This window comes from Scylla paramamosain, chromosome 7, assembly GCF_035594125.1.
Source record: "Scylla paramamosain isolate STU-SP2022 chromosome 7, ASM3559412v1, whole genome shotgun sequence".
Classification (NCBI taxonomy): domain Eukaryota; kingdom Metazoa; phylum Arthropoda; class Malacostraca; order Decapoda; family Portunidae; genus Scylla; species Scylla paramamosain.
In genome coordinates this window covers 5,930,426-5,945,843 of record NC_087157.1, presented here as the reverse complement: position 1 = coordinate 5,945,843, position 15,418 = coordinate 5,930,426, and the positions used below count along the sequence as shown (strand labels likewise).

General features: G+C 42.5%; 1 protein-coding gene across 1 annotated transcript; it reads left to right on the top strand.

Annotated features, from left to right (window-relative positions):
- Positions 1-2,672: 2,672 nt before the first annotated feature.
- LOC135101950 (proteasome subunit alpha type-3-like) lies at positions 2,673-9,348 on the top strand. Its single transcript, XM_064006397.1, has 7 exons — positions 2,673-2,830; positions 4,930-5,012; positions 5,460-5,583; positions 6,182-6,283; positions 6,755-6,898; positions 8,126-8,238; positions 8,795-9,348. The coding sequence occupies exons 1-7, from the start codon at positions 2,810-2,812 to the stop codon at positions 8,970-8,972; spliced, it is 765 nt and encodes a 254-aa protein (XP_063862467.1). The 5' UTR covers positions 2,673-2,809; the 3' UTR covers positions 8,973-9,348.
- The last annotated feature ends 6,070 nt before the right edge of the window (positions 9,349-15,418 follow it).

Here is a 15,418-nt window from a genome sequence, read left to right as displayed (position 1 = left end):
CCAAAGTGAAGTACATCCTGGCTCTATTTTCTTTCAAGGATGTCTCCATTCTTGGAGACTTCAATTTTCACCTCCAGCTTTGACTTTCCTTTCCCTTCACTGACCAACCTGGTGAACTAGCCTTTAATTTTGCTATCCTCCACGAGCTAGAGCAATTAGTGCAACACCTTATTCATATTCCTGACCGTCTTGAAGGTACGACCAACATTCTTGACTTTTCCTCATCTGCTTATACTCGTACTGTCACTGTCTTCTCCGTTGTGTTCATCCGGACACAACTTCATATCTATATCTTGTCCTATCGCTCCAATTCGTCCTCAGGATACCCCAAAGCGAAGGTGCAAGCCTCTGGCGTTTTTCTTCTGATAATTAAAGGGGACCTGAGGAGGCATTATTCTGATTTTCTCTGGCATGACTACTATTTCCGTGACAGAAACCCGTCTCTGTGTGCTGAGCACATAACAGAGATGACAGTGTCTGGCATGGCGGCATACATTCCTCACACTTTCTTTCGACCTAAACCCTCCAAACCTTGATTTAACACATCCTGTTCTCTTGTCATACATGATAGAAAGGTCGCCCACAAAAGATACTTGAGCCTACCATCACCTGAATCTCATGCACTTTATATTTCTGTCGGAAATCATGCCAAGTCTATTCTCTAACTAGCCAAAAACTTCATCAATAGAAGATGTCAAAATCTTTCAAAATCTACGTTAACTCCCCTCGTAATTTCCATCTTGCCAAAAACATCTCCAGTAACTTTACTCTTCATCTTTCCCTTCTTTATTTCAACTTGAGGGCACCATTGCCATTTCATCTATTTCTAATACTGAACTCTTCGCTCATACTTTTTGCTAAAAACTCTACCTTGGATGATTCAGGGCTTGTTTTTCCCTCTCCACCCTCCGACTACTTAATGCTACCCATTAAGATCCTTCACGGTGATGTTTTACATGCCTTCGCCTGTCATAACCCCCGGAAGGCTTGTGTACATGCTTACCTAATGTGGTCCCTCCTATTGTTCTCCGAAACTGTGCCTCTGTGTTTGCACCTTGCTTAGTCAAACTCTTCCAACTCTGTCTATCAACATCTACCTTTTCTTCCTGCTGGAAGTTTGCCTACATTCAGCCTGTTCCTAAAAAAGGGTGACCGTTCTAATCCCTCAAACTATCGCCCTATTGCTTTAATTTCCTGCCTATCGAAAGTTTTTGAGTCTATCCTCAACAGGAAGATTCTTAAACATCGATCGCTTCACAACCTTTCTTATATATCTGATCGTCAGAATGTGTTCTATTATGGCCGCTCGCTACAGGTGATCTTCTGGGTTTCCTTACTGAGTCTTAACTCGTCTGGCACAAAGCTTTGATTTCCAAACTACCTCCTATGGCTTCTGTCTCTCTCCATAACTTCATCTCAAGTTTCCTTACTGACTTTTTTATTGCTGCTTTGGTACATGGTCACTGTTCTTCTCCTAAGTCTGTTGACAGTGATGTTCCTCAAGATTCTGTCCTGTCACCCACTTTCTTTCAACTATTTTTCAGTGATCTCTTATCCACTCCTACGCTGATGATACCACCCTGCATTTTTCCATGTCTTTTCACGGACGTCCAACCCTTCGATAATTAAACAGCTCAAGCAGGGAAGCCACTTAACGCCTGACCTCTAATCTCTCTAAAATTTCTGACTGAGACCAAACTAAGTATTGTTCAATACCTCAAAAACTCAATTCCTCAATCTATCAATTCGTCACAACCTTCCAGATAACTATCCCCTTCTTCATTGACACCCAACTGTGCCCCTCTTCTACACTGAACATCCTCGGTCTGTTCTTTACTCATAATCTAAATTGGAAACTTCACATCTCATCTCTAGCTAAAACAACTTCTATGAGGTTGGGCGCTGAGTCGTCTCCGCCGGACTTCCTCACACCCACCCCAAGCTATAAATTCTGTACAGGATCCGCCCATGTATGGAGTATGCTTAACATGTATGGCGGATTCCATTCATACCACACTTTTAGACAGGGTGGAATTAAAAGCATTTCGTCTTATCAATCTCTCTCTCTCTCTCTCTCTCTCTCTCTGACACGCAAAAACCAGTATATCTACTTACACCAATACATCTAGTTTTTGAGAATATAACATGATAAAATGAGGCGAGATAGGTCGAGTTACTGCACGCAAGTCCCCCACCCCTTCTCTCTCTCTCTCTCTCTCTCTCTATCGTAAGGACAATAAAAAATGAGTATCTATGCCAATACTATAAACCGGCAGGATAAAATAAGAGTGAAATTAATCAGAGTACGAGTTTTGTCATTGGTCAAAAATGAAATTACATTAACTTATATCTTAGTTGCGACTCTATTGGACAACAAACAGCACAGGAAACGTCGACTATACACGCAAGTAGTTTTATACCAATATATTAGAAACCATATATTTTAAATCATATTTCCGAATATTTTGTGTCATATTAATCTCAATTTACATGGTTACCGATTTTTTTTTATTGTCACACATACACACACACACACACACACACACACACACACACACACATATTAGTATCTTAATAACATCAGAATTTTCTTTTAAGCATTATTAAGACATCATTAGATAATATCGGAGACCAAGGAAGTCCATAAGAATTCCTTCAAAATCATTAACATGAAATTTGAAGTAAAGGATTGACGAAAACGCTGCTATCAGGTCGACGGTCTGCAGAGTGACAACACCGGGACCGTTCTGTGGATTGTTTACTCCAGTGGTACTTGTTCTCCGACGGCTTGCTGTGAAAGAGGGACATCATGAGTTCAATTGGTACCGGGGTGAGTGATAAATAGCTAAGCCTTTAGACAGAATCAGTCCAGGACGCTGGTGTGAAGGTGATATCAGACTGGCCCCAGCACCTCTGTTTGCTGAGATTGTATTTCTGTCTACAGGCAATTTGCAGAATGAATAAGAATTATGATATTCACGTCGAGTGCCACCTGGCTAATCCTAAAGGCTATATTACGTGTAAATTGTGGAAGAATCCAGGAAGATATCGGTGGTAATAAGATACGGGAGTCTGGAAGGGATGGTTCAAGCTGTGTTCTGAAGTTTTGATGGCCAGTAAATTGCTTTCCTTCATTTCTAGGCAAAGTCTGCATAGGTGGAGTGGATTATTATGACAGCATGTTAAATCTGCAGTTTTATATTATACTTTTATTCCTCTTAAGCTCTCTCCCTGTTAAAAGAAAGCATTAAATGTTCAGAAAACTGGCTTTCCTTTCTTTCAGGGAAATATTATTTTATTTTTCATAGTTTTGTGTTGCAGATTACTTTGATAATAATTTCTCAGCCAAATGACTTACTTTCATTAAAGTAATAGGCAGTGGGCAATCAAGACCACCACCTGCACCTCTCCTAAATTCCATTAAGTGATTTCCTCCAAAAACCATGTGTTAATTTGGCTTCATTTAAACATGAACATGCATTAACTCAGGGACTTATTTTTTTTGTATATGTATGAAATATTAACCTCACTGTCATTAAGGAAATTCAGTATTGCTGCTTACAATTCACTGTCTGGCCACTTCTGTTATTTCTAATTGTATCTACTTGGGCTGGCACATCAGCAGGGTATGGCTTTCTGTTGCCCCCATCATTTGATGTGTGGGGTGGGAAGCCCAGTAGGTGAGAACCAGACATTTATTGAGTGAGATGATGCCCTGCTTTGTGATACTCAAGGCATGGTGCATTGCCTGATGGTAGTACACCATTAAATGTTCAAAAAGTTATTGATGCATTTTGAACAGAAACTGTGATTGCTTGATAAATTCCCAAGTCAACCAAGATTTTAATAATAGGTTGTAAGATTACATAAATTACTGTATAGTTTATAGTACAGCTAATGATTGGTGCTTGATTAAGGTATTTAATTATTTAAAAATTAATATGGGGAAGAAAATAATGATAAACATAATATGCCCTAAGTTGGAGTACACAGCTGTAGTGTGAATTCCACATAGGAAGAAAGATCTAAGGAAGTTGGAAGGAATACAGAAGACAGTTACAAGCTGATTCTAGACTTGAAGGATCTAAACTATGAGGAGAGACTAAGGCTCCTTTCACATGACACCACCAGTGGCCATCACAAGTTAACTCTCATAATTTGCAATGGAGTCTTTCACACAAGACCACTGTGGTGATGTGAGCAGGTAAGTGCTGCTGATGGTAGGGCACAGTTATTTATTGCTTGCAGTTACCTAACTCTTTCACACTGGGGTATCTGGTAACCCCCACTGGTGGTGTCATGTGAAATGGGCCAAAGACCAATACTACAACAAATAGAAAGAGGAAATCTGATAGTGATGTGCAAACTTGTAAACAGCATGGAAAAGGTAGACAGACAAGATTCAGTACCATGAATGGAGGAAGGAAAGAGATGTATGAGAGGACATGTAAATACGATCAAGAGTCACAACTTCCCACATTTAACCGTAGACATCTGGAATGACTTAAGTGAAGATGTGGTTACTATGGACAGTTTACACATATTTAAATAGAAATTGAACAAACATAAGTATGGAGATAGAACAAAATGAACTTTGCTCAAACACTGTACATTACAACCAGGTAAATACATATGTACTTTTACGATGGTGTTGACAACTTGTGGATAGAGTGAGAATGGAATGCAAAATTTCTTTCGTGGCTTTTTATATGCCATTGGGGAAAAAATTATAAATTTGGAAATCTGCAAATGGTGTAATTACTATTATAGGGGAAGCAATGTTCATATATATATGTTTAGATTTTTTATGATTGTTAATATTAACTTGTATCTATTAAGGGTATATGTTTTGATAAAAAAAAATAGTGTAAATCTTTAAAGTGTAGTGTTGACAGAGCAGTAATCTGGAATTATTCTCTTCTGTTATAGTATGACTTGTCAGCGTCACAGTTCTCGCCTGATGGACGTGTGTTCCAGGTTGAATATGCCCAAAAAGCTGTGGAGAACAGTGGGTAAGTAGGACATCAATGTGAAACTGTGGTATTTGTGCCACAGCCAATTAGTTCATCATGAACAGCTTTTGTGGTAGCTGAAAAAAAGGCTTTTATGAGATGTGAACTGTTGTTCAGTGTCTTGTAGACTAGTTCATTCTGCATTTATACAGTGGGCTGCCATTTATTGAAATTCCCATCAAATGAGGGGAACGTTTCAGATTTGTTGAACTTTAAGCATAGTTAATTCCATTTCCTCCTAATTGGATATATTGATGGTTTATCATATTTCTTTATTGACTTGTAAGTTAGCTATTTTATTCCTTATATGTTAGATAGTAAATTTATGGTACCATATATTGAATAGCTGTATCAATGAATTTTCACTTGATTCTCATTGTTATCCTGATATTAGTATTACATTATGTAATTAAGTACATGCATCCTTATTCGTTTCTTCTTTTACAGGACAGCCATTGGCCTGAGATGCAAAGATGGTGTTGTGTTTGCTGTTGAGAAAATCATCACATCAAAGCTGTATGAACGAGGGGCCAACAAGCGAATTTTTACCATTGACACACACGCAGGCTTGGTAAGGACTCATAAAAGTCTAAATGATAGGATTTATATCCTTATTAACTTTGAGAAATTCTTGTCTTTTGTTTTATAGTATGCAGTTGCAGGTAGTTTGAAATTATCACATACACATGGACAGAACTAAATAGAATAAAATAAAATAAATAGATAGGTACATTCATACATATACCAAGGCTAACTCCTCCTAACAGTGGGGTATCCAAGACAAGGCATGTAACTCTCACATTTACACCCATTCACACCACTCTCTAAGCCCTTTGGTCCCTCCTTGGAGAAGAGAAAGTACTCCCTTCCCTTCTCAATAAATAAACTAATTAAATAAATCAGTAAAAAAAAAATGAACAATAATATTAATTAAAGTAATTATAAGATAAATTATGGCTTTACACCTACTTTAACCCCATTGAAGGAAACCATGATAGAAATGAGGCATTTAAAATACGGAACATAGTGTAAGTTCAGAGATACATATAATTGTCATTAGTAATTCCAACATATGGAAATTGCACATTTACAATAACCTACAGAAGATCCAGATATCTCAATTGCACTTTATCATCTTGAAATTTATTGTTCTTACTGTTCTCTTCCAGGCTTCAGCTGGGCTGTTAGCAGATGCTCGAGCTGTTGTTGATGTGGGACGAGCAGAAGCAGCTAATTATCGAGCTGAGTATGGAAGACCCATCCCTTGTAAGGTAAATTACTGAGATTCTTCGTATATTTTGTTGTATTTTTGCTTTGTTTAATGTATGAAAATACAGAGGAGTAATATGAATTTCTGAATGTTTTTTTTTATCAAATACAGATTTATAGCATCCTCTTTATTCACCAGAATTGAGATTTTTCTAGGGCTTGATACAGTCTTGTAGTATATACCATGTTTGTGAATCCTTTAGAACTGAAAACTCAACATGATTAATCCTTTAGAATTGAAAAGTCAACATGATTAGTGGTTTAAGGTGTTTTATTGCTTTAATAGGAACACTATTATTGTGGAAAACATGATTTTTAAGAGACTTCTTTAGATGGAAATGCAGTCCTGCTATATATAGAAAATTAGTTATTCAGTTACCTGAAGACAAAGTAATTTATAGTTTCCTCTCACAAAATGTTAAAGTAGAGTAGTAGATAAGAATTAAGCACTCATTGTGTCTGTTGATCTACAGTTCCTGGCAGAGCGAATCAGTTCCTACCACCACGCCTACACCCTTTATTCTGCTGTGAGGCCCTTCGGCTGCTCTGTCATGATTGGAGTTTATGATGAAGATGGACCACAGATGTACTTAATTGATCCCTCAGGAATGTGCCATGTATGTTAGAGTTGTACATTTGTTCAAGGATCTTTTCTTCTACATATCAGTCTTTGTAATATATACTGGCATTCTTTTTGCTGTGATGAGTTCAGAGTGTGTTGCTTCACATGTTGAGCCAATCTCCACTTTAGAAATGTTTTGTTTCTATACACATATTACATAGATAAAAGTCTTATTGCCTGTTTTATCGTACTTTATGCAAATTATTTTGCACCACAAGCAGAATTATTCATTGCCTTGGTTCATGCCATTTTCATGAAACAGTTTTTAACTTCCCCATATTTCTTTCATTCAGTTTCTTTGCCTTTTGTAGTATTCCTTTAAACATTCTTCTGAACACTTTACTGTCATTTTTTCCCTCTTTCCTCTAAAAGATGTACTGTGAAAATAACTGATATTTGTCTGCTAAGTGTTCATTTTGTCACATATACCAGGTGCCATTCATATCTTCCCTTATGTGAAAAATTTTGAGGGTATAAATAGTTGGGTGAACTCCAAAATCTGTAATTGAATATTGGATCTTGACTTAGACCCACATAAAAAGTAAATTTGATTAGTTTAGGGACTAAGAAAGTTCACCACTGAATCTTACTTGGTAGGCCAGTTCCCTATTATTGGGCTCTCAATAAGCAAAGTGGCCCAGTAGTGGATTAACAGTCAGGCTCACCACAAGAAGCTACAGCACTTACATAACTGCTAGATGGGAAGCTGGAGACTGGAGTGTTATGGATTGCTCTGCTTGTTATTTGGAACCTTCCTGTGGTTGTGGGGTATGGACATTAATTTTTGGATTTAGCTACTCATACTGAAATTGAACAGTATATATAAAATGTACATGAGTTTAAGCAAATTTAGAGGTCTCTAGCAGCAGGAAGTGCTGGTGTTGATGTGGTAAGAGTTGGTGGTGAAAAGTGAATCATCTGAATCCCAGCTAAATATTAGTTTGGTTTGATGCAGTTTTTTTTTTTTTTTTCTCTCTACTGGTACTTCAAAATTTTGAGTTTAACTCTCCTATCACCTTTATTTTCTTTTACCTTTACCAATACTTATCTTAGTTATTTTTATAGTTATTTCATAAGGTAACTTATAATTTCTTACTCCAAGACTTCAGAAACATCAGCCTTTTGCTTTCCAAGATAAAATTGCCTTATACTTTCATAATTTCCAAAAATTTTTCCTTTTATAAAGATACAGTTTTAATATTGTTCTGTCTATTTATTTCAGGGATACTGGGGATGTGCAATTGGTAAAGCTAAGCAGAATGCAAAAACTGAAATTGAGAAATTGAAATTGAAGGATATGACCTGCAAAGAACTTGTCAAAGAGGCTGCCAAAATGTAAGTATAGCATGGATGTAATCATTAATAAGTTGATATTTCATTTAAACAAGAGCACAAAGTTGTTAGAGTAGTTTTATGAAAAATGTATATGTAAGGATGAGATTCAAGAAGGTTCAGAGCATACTGTTTAATGATATTCAAACAGTAGTAATGAAACATTGATTATAAAGTCATGACTCTTGGTATAAAGGTAGCTTCACATCTTTTACATTTTAGCATCTTGTAATATAAAAAAGATCCAACTGCCTACACCAAGCCATGTAAATGTAGTTTATAATATGTCAGTCGACAGGACTCGGTAACTTTTGGCTGTTAGAAATAATTGGTAGGGAAAGGTATATTTTTAGGCCAATTTTGTGAGGTGACCCTCATCCCTAAACAGGTGGTTTTCATCTCTGAATCTCAAATGGCATGTGCAAGAAATAATTTCTAAATATTTTAATGTATTCTGTTCCTTGAAAGCAAATGAGAAAATTTATCAAGCACTTTGGATGCCATATCATACTACAAATATGTATGTTTATAGATATTTTTTTCATTCTCTCTTTTCCAGTATTTACCTTGTCCATGATGAAGTAAAGGACAAGATGTTTGAAATGGAACTGTCTTGGGTGTGTGAGGAGTCTGGAGGCCGCCATCAGTTTGTCCCTGATGCCCTTTACAAGGAGGCGGAGCGGTATGCTAAGGCTGCTCTTGAGGAGGACTCCTCTGATGAGGATGAGGAGATGTAAAGTGGTGTACAAATAAACTTTTTAATAAGGTTCATGGCTTCAACTGAACTGTGGCTACTTTTTATTATGTGTGTTGCCATGCATAGTAACAAATCATTGTGTGCTTCAGTGTTTCTTACAGTGTAACACTGTGCCTTTAGGAAGTGTTTGATGTGCTTAATAGAATGTTTTTTTTGAGGCACTGAGTCATGTGGTGACATGTGAAATTAGGAACTTTGATTATTCAAAAGAGAGATGAAAATGTTTGTTGCATTTAAGAATGTAAAACAGCTGAGAGAAAGGAAGACATTATATCCATCACGTGAAGCACATGATTTTTGTATGGTGTAATACATCCAGGAAATTATTGTTACAAAATATTAAAGCTCCTTTTGAAGACATAGTTTTCTTTTGTCAAACTAATTTTCAAAATAAATAGATAAGAATAGCATTGAACATTTACATGTTCATAATATTTTAATAAAATTGTAAAGAAAACGGGTGACAAAGTCTGAGTTATAGGACCATGACAGACTATAGATGAAATTATTACAGGTACTTTCTCAAAATCTGGATAATTGATTAAGACACTGAAAAGGGCAACATCTTATTGAAGAAGGCTGAACAGTACTACTAAGTACATGATTTATCATCATCACTCAATTGAATGTCCTTATTTACACTAAATGAGAGGGGGATGACTGTGCATCAGGCATATATATATATATATATATATATATATATATATATATATATATATATATATATATATATATATATATATATATATATATATATATATATATATATATATATATATATATATATATATATATATATATATATATATATATATATATATATATATATATATATATATATATATATATATATATATATATATATATATATATATATATATATATATATATATATATATATATATATATATATATATATATATATATATAAAGGTCCACTTAAATGCCAGTTCCCAAAGCGACATCAGATCAAATAACAGAGGATAAGTGTCTTGAAACTTCCATCTTGAAAGAATCCAAGTCAAAGGAGGGAAAAAATACAGATGTAGGGAGGGAGTTCCAGAGATTACCAGAGAATGTATGAATGATTGAGAATACTGGTTAGCTCTTGCATTAGAGAGGTAGGCAGAATAGGGATGAGAGAAAGAAAAGGAGAGGAGGAATGCAGTCAGCAAGATCAGAAGAGCACTTAGCGTGAAAGTAACAGTAGAAGATAGTAAGAGATACAACATTGCGGCGATGAGAGAGAGGCTAAAAACAATCAGAGAAGAGAAAATGATAAGACGAAAAGCTTTTGATTCCATCCTGTCTAAAAGAGCGGTATGGGTGGAACCCCCCCCCCACCCTCCATGTGTGAAACATACACCATACATGGACAGATAAGGCCCCTGTACAGAGGTACCAGTTGGTGTGGGGAAGATGAGAAAATTGGCGGAGACGACTCAGAACATCTAATTCATAGAAGCTGTTTTAACTAGAGATGGTATGTGAAGTTTAAAGTTTATAGTATAAGTAAAGGACAAACCACTGACGTTCAGTGTTGAGCGTCATTGAAGAGGGGATAGTTTATCTGGGAGGTTGTGACGATTTGTTAGATGGAGGATTTGAGTTTTTGAGGTATTGAACAATACTAAGTTTAGTCTGTCCCAGTCAGAAATTTTAGAGAGATCAGAAGTCTGATGTTCTGTGGCTCCCCTGCGTGAGCTGTTTACTTCCTGAAGGTTGGGCGTCTACGAAAAGACATGGAAAAGTGTAGGTTGTTATCATCAGCGTAGGAGTGGATATGATAAGAAGTTTGGTTTAGAAGGTCACTGATGAATAATAGGAAGAGAGTGGGTGACATGACATAATCCTGAGGGACACAATTGTCAACAGATTTAGGAGAAGAACAACGACCGTCTACAGCAACGACCATAGCAGAAATAGCACGGTCAGAAAGGAAACTTGAGATGAAGGTACAGAGAGGGATAGAAGCCGTAGGAGGGTAGTTTGGAAGTCAAAGCTCGGTGCCAGACTCTATCAAAAGCTTTTGATATGTCTAAGGGAACAGCGAAAGTTTCACCAAAATCCCTAAAAGAGGATGATCAAGACTCAGTAAGGAAAACCAGAACATTATCAGTACAACGCCCATGACAGAACCCACACTGGCGATCAGATAGAAAGTTGTGAAGTGATAGATGTTTAAGAATCTTCCTGTTGAGAATAGGTTAAAAAACTTAAGTGAGGCAGGAAATTAAAGTAATAGAACGGTGATATGAGGGATGAGAGCAGTCACTCTTTTTAGGAATACATTGAGTGTAGGCACAACAAGTACTTGAAGAGAAATAGAGAAATGTAGTAATCAGTGGCAGTGTTTAGCATGACGACAAGAACTGCTCTGCTCAGTATTTCCTAAACTCTACTTGACACAAAGTGTCCATTAACACGCGCAGTGCTATGTAGCTGGCCAGCACATTGTTTTTGAGGCACTGTGTGTGAGTTTTCGTCTTGGATATGTCTAGGAAAATCCAAAAGTCATGATTTGCTTGTTGTCATTCAGGTGCTGAAAACACCTGACGTGGTGGTAGCGGTGGATACCTGTCCTGCAAGGCAGGTGATGGTCATGGCGGTGGATACACGCCCTGCAGGACAGGTGGTGGCGGTGGATACCCGTCCTGTAGGACAGGTGGTGGCAGTGGATACCCTTCCTATAGGACAGGTGGTGGTCATGGCGGTGGATACCCGCCCTACAGGACAAGTGCTAACGGTGGATACCGGTCCTGCAGAACAGGTGCTAGTCATGGCGGTGGATACCTGTCCTGCAGGACAGGTGGGGGCAGTGGATACCCGTCCATCAGGACAGGTGGTGGCAGCGGATACCCGTCCAACAGGACAGGTGGTGGTAGTGGATACCCGTCCAGCAGGACAGGTGGTGGCGGTGGATACTCGTCCAACAGGACAGGTGGTGGCGGTGGATACTCGTCCAGCAGGACAGGTGGTGGCGGTGGATACACGTCCAGAAGAACAGGTGGTGGCCGTGGATACCCATCCAGCAGAACAGGTGGTGGTGGTGAATACCCGTCCAGCAGGACAGGTGGTGGCGGTGGATACCTGTTCAATAGGACAGGTGATGGCAGTGAATATCCATCCCGCAGGACAAGTGACGCAGTGAATACCCATACAGCAGGAGAGGTGGTGGATGTGAATACCCATCCAACAGGACAGGTGGTGGCGGTGGGTACCTGTCTAGCAAGACAGGTGGTGGCAATGGATACCTGTCCAGCAGGACAGGTGGTGGCTCTGGATACCCGTCCAGCAGGACAGGTGGTGGCAGTGGATACCCGACCAACAGGACAGGTGGTGGCAATGGATACCCGTCCAGCAGGACAAGTGGTGGTAGTGGATACCCGTCCAGAAGGACATGTGATGGTCATGGCGGTGGATATCCGTCCAGCAGGGCAGGTGGTGGCAGTAGATACAAATCCAGCAGGACAGGTGGAGGCAGTGAATACCCATCCAGCAGGACAGGTGATGGTAATGACGGTGGATACCCGGCCTGCAGGACAGGTGGTGGCAGTGGATACCCGTCCAGCAGGACAGGTGGTGGCGGTGGATGCCCGTCCAGCAGGACAGGTGATGGTCATGGCGGTGGATACCCGGCCTGCAGGACAGGTGGTGGCAATGGATACCCGTCCAGCAGGACAGGTGGTGGCGGTGGATACCCGTCCAGCAGGACAGGTGGTAGTCATAGCGGTGGATACCCGTCCAGCAGGATAGGTGGTAGTCATGGCGGTGGATACCCGTCCAGCAAGACAGGTGGTGGCGGTGAATACCCGTCCAGCAGGATAGGTGATGGTCATGGCGGTGGATACCCGGCCTGCAGGACAGGTGGTGGCAAAGGATATCCGTCCAGCAGGACAGGTGGTGGCAGTGGATACCCGTCCAGCAGGACAGGTGGTGGCGGTGGATGACTGTCCAGGAGGACAGGTGATGGTCATGGCGGTGGATACCCATCCAGCAGGACAGGTGGTGGCGGTGGATACCCGACCAGCAAGACAGGTGGTGGCGGTGGATTCCTGTCCAGCAGGATAGGTGGTGGTAATGAATACCCGCCCTGCAGGACAGGTGGTGGCGGTGGATACACCCGTTCAGCAGGACAGGTGATGGTCATGGCGGTGGATACCCATCCAGCAGGACAGGTGATGGTCATAGCGGTGGACACTCGTCCAGCAGGACAAGTGGTGGCGGTGGATACCCGTCCAGCACGACAGGTGATGGTCATGGCGGTGGATACCCGTCCAGCAGGACAAGTGGTGGCGGCGGATACCCGTTCAGCAGGGAAGGTGGTAGTCATGGCGGTGGGTACCCGTCCAGCAAGACAGGTGGTGGCTCTGCATAACCATCCAGCAGGACAGGTGGTGGCGGTGGATACCCATCCAGCAGGACAGGTGGTAGTCATGGCGGTGAATACTCTTCCAGCAAGACAGATGATGGTCGTGGCGGTGGATGCCCGCCCTGCAAGACAGGTGGTGGCGGTGGATACCCGTCCAGCAGGACAGGTGGTAGTCATGGCGGTGGATACCCGTCCAGTAGGACAGGTGGCAGTCATGGCGGTGGATACCCCTCCAGCAGGATAGGTGATGGTCATGGCGGCGGTTATGGCGGATACCCGCCCTGAAGGATAGATGGTGGCAATAGATACCCGTCCAGCAGGACAGGTGGTGGCAGTGGATACCCGTCCAGCAGGACAGGTGGCGGCGGTGGATGCCCGTCCAGCTGGACAGGTGGTGGTCATGGCGGTGGATACCCGTCTATCAGGACAGGTGATGGGATTGAATACCAGTCAAGCAGGACAAATGGTGGCAGTGGATACCCATCCAGCAGGACAGGTGGTGGCAGTGGATGCCCGTCCAGCTGGACAGGTGGTGGCCATGGCGATGGATACCCGTCTATCAGGACAGGTGATGGCATTGAATACCAGTCCAGCAGGACAGGTGATGGCAGTGAATACCCGTCCCGCAGGACAGGTGGTGGCCGTGGATAACCTTCCAGCATGACAGGTAGTGGCGGTGAATACCCGTCCAGCAGGACAGGTGGTGGCGGTGGATACCCGTCCAGCAAGACAGGTGGTGGCTGTGGATTCCTGTCCAGTAGGATAGGTGGTGGTAATGGATACCCGCCCTGCAGGACAGGTGGTGGCGGTGGATACCCGTCCAGCAGCACAGGTGATGGTCATGGCGGTGGATACCCGGCCTTCAGGACAGGTGGTGGCTGTGGATACCCGTCCAGCAGGACAGGTGATAGTCACGGCGGTGGACACCCGCCCTGCAGGACAGGTGGTGGCGGTGGATACCCGTTCAGCAGGACAGGTGATAGTCATGGCGGTAGATACCCATCCAGCAGGACAGGTGATGGTCATGGCGGTGGACACTCGTCCAGCAGGACAAGTGGTGGTGGTGGATACCCGTCCAGCACGACAGGTGATGGTCATGGCGGTGGATACCCGTCCAGCAGGACAAGTGGTGGCGGGGGATACCCGTCCAGCAGGACAGGTGGTGGCGGTGGATCCCCATCCAGCAGGACAGGTGGTGGCGGTGGATCCCAGTCCAGCAGGACAGGTGGTGGCGGTAGATACCGGACCTGCAGGACAGGTGGTGTCAGTGATTACCCGTCCAGCAGGACAGGTGATGGCAGTGAATACCCGTCCAGCAGGACAGGTGATGGTCATGGCGGTGGACACTCGTCCAGCAGGACAAGAGGTGGCGGTGGATACCCGTCCAGCACGACAGGTGATGGTCATGGCGGTGGATACCCGTCCAGCAAGACAGGTGGTGGCTCTGCATAACCATCCACCAGGACAGGTGGTGGCGGTGGATACCCATCCAGCAGGACAGGTGGTAGTCATGGCGGTGGATACCCGTCCAGCAGGATAGGTAATGGTCATGGCGGCGGGTATGGTGGATACCCGCCCTGCAAGACAGATGGTGGCAATAGATACCCGTCCAGCAGGACAGGTGGTGGCAGTGGATACCCGTCCAGCAGGACAGGTGGTGGCGGTGGATGCCTGTCCAGCTGGACAGGTGGTGGTCATGGCGGTGGATACCCGTCTAGCAGGACAGGTGATGGCATTGAATACCAGTCCAGAAGGACAGGTGGTGGCAGTGAATACCCGTCCTGCAGGACAGGTGGTGGCCGTGGATAACCTTCCAGCATGACAGGTAGTGGCGGTGAATACCCGTCCAGCAGGACAGGTGGTGGCGGTGGATACCCGTTCAGCAAGACAGGTGGTGGCGGTGGATTCCTGTCCAGCAGGATAGGTGGTGGTAATGGATACCCGCCCCGCAGGACAGGTGGTGGCGGTGGATACCCGTCCAGCAGGACAGGTGATGGTCATGGTGGTGGATACCCGGCCTTCAGGACAGGTGGTGGCTGTGGATACCCGTCCAG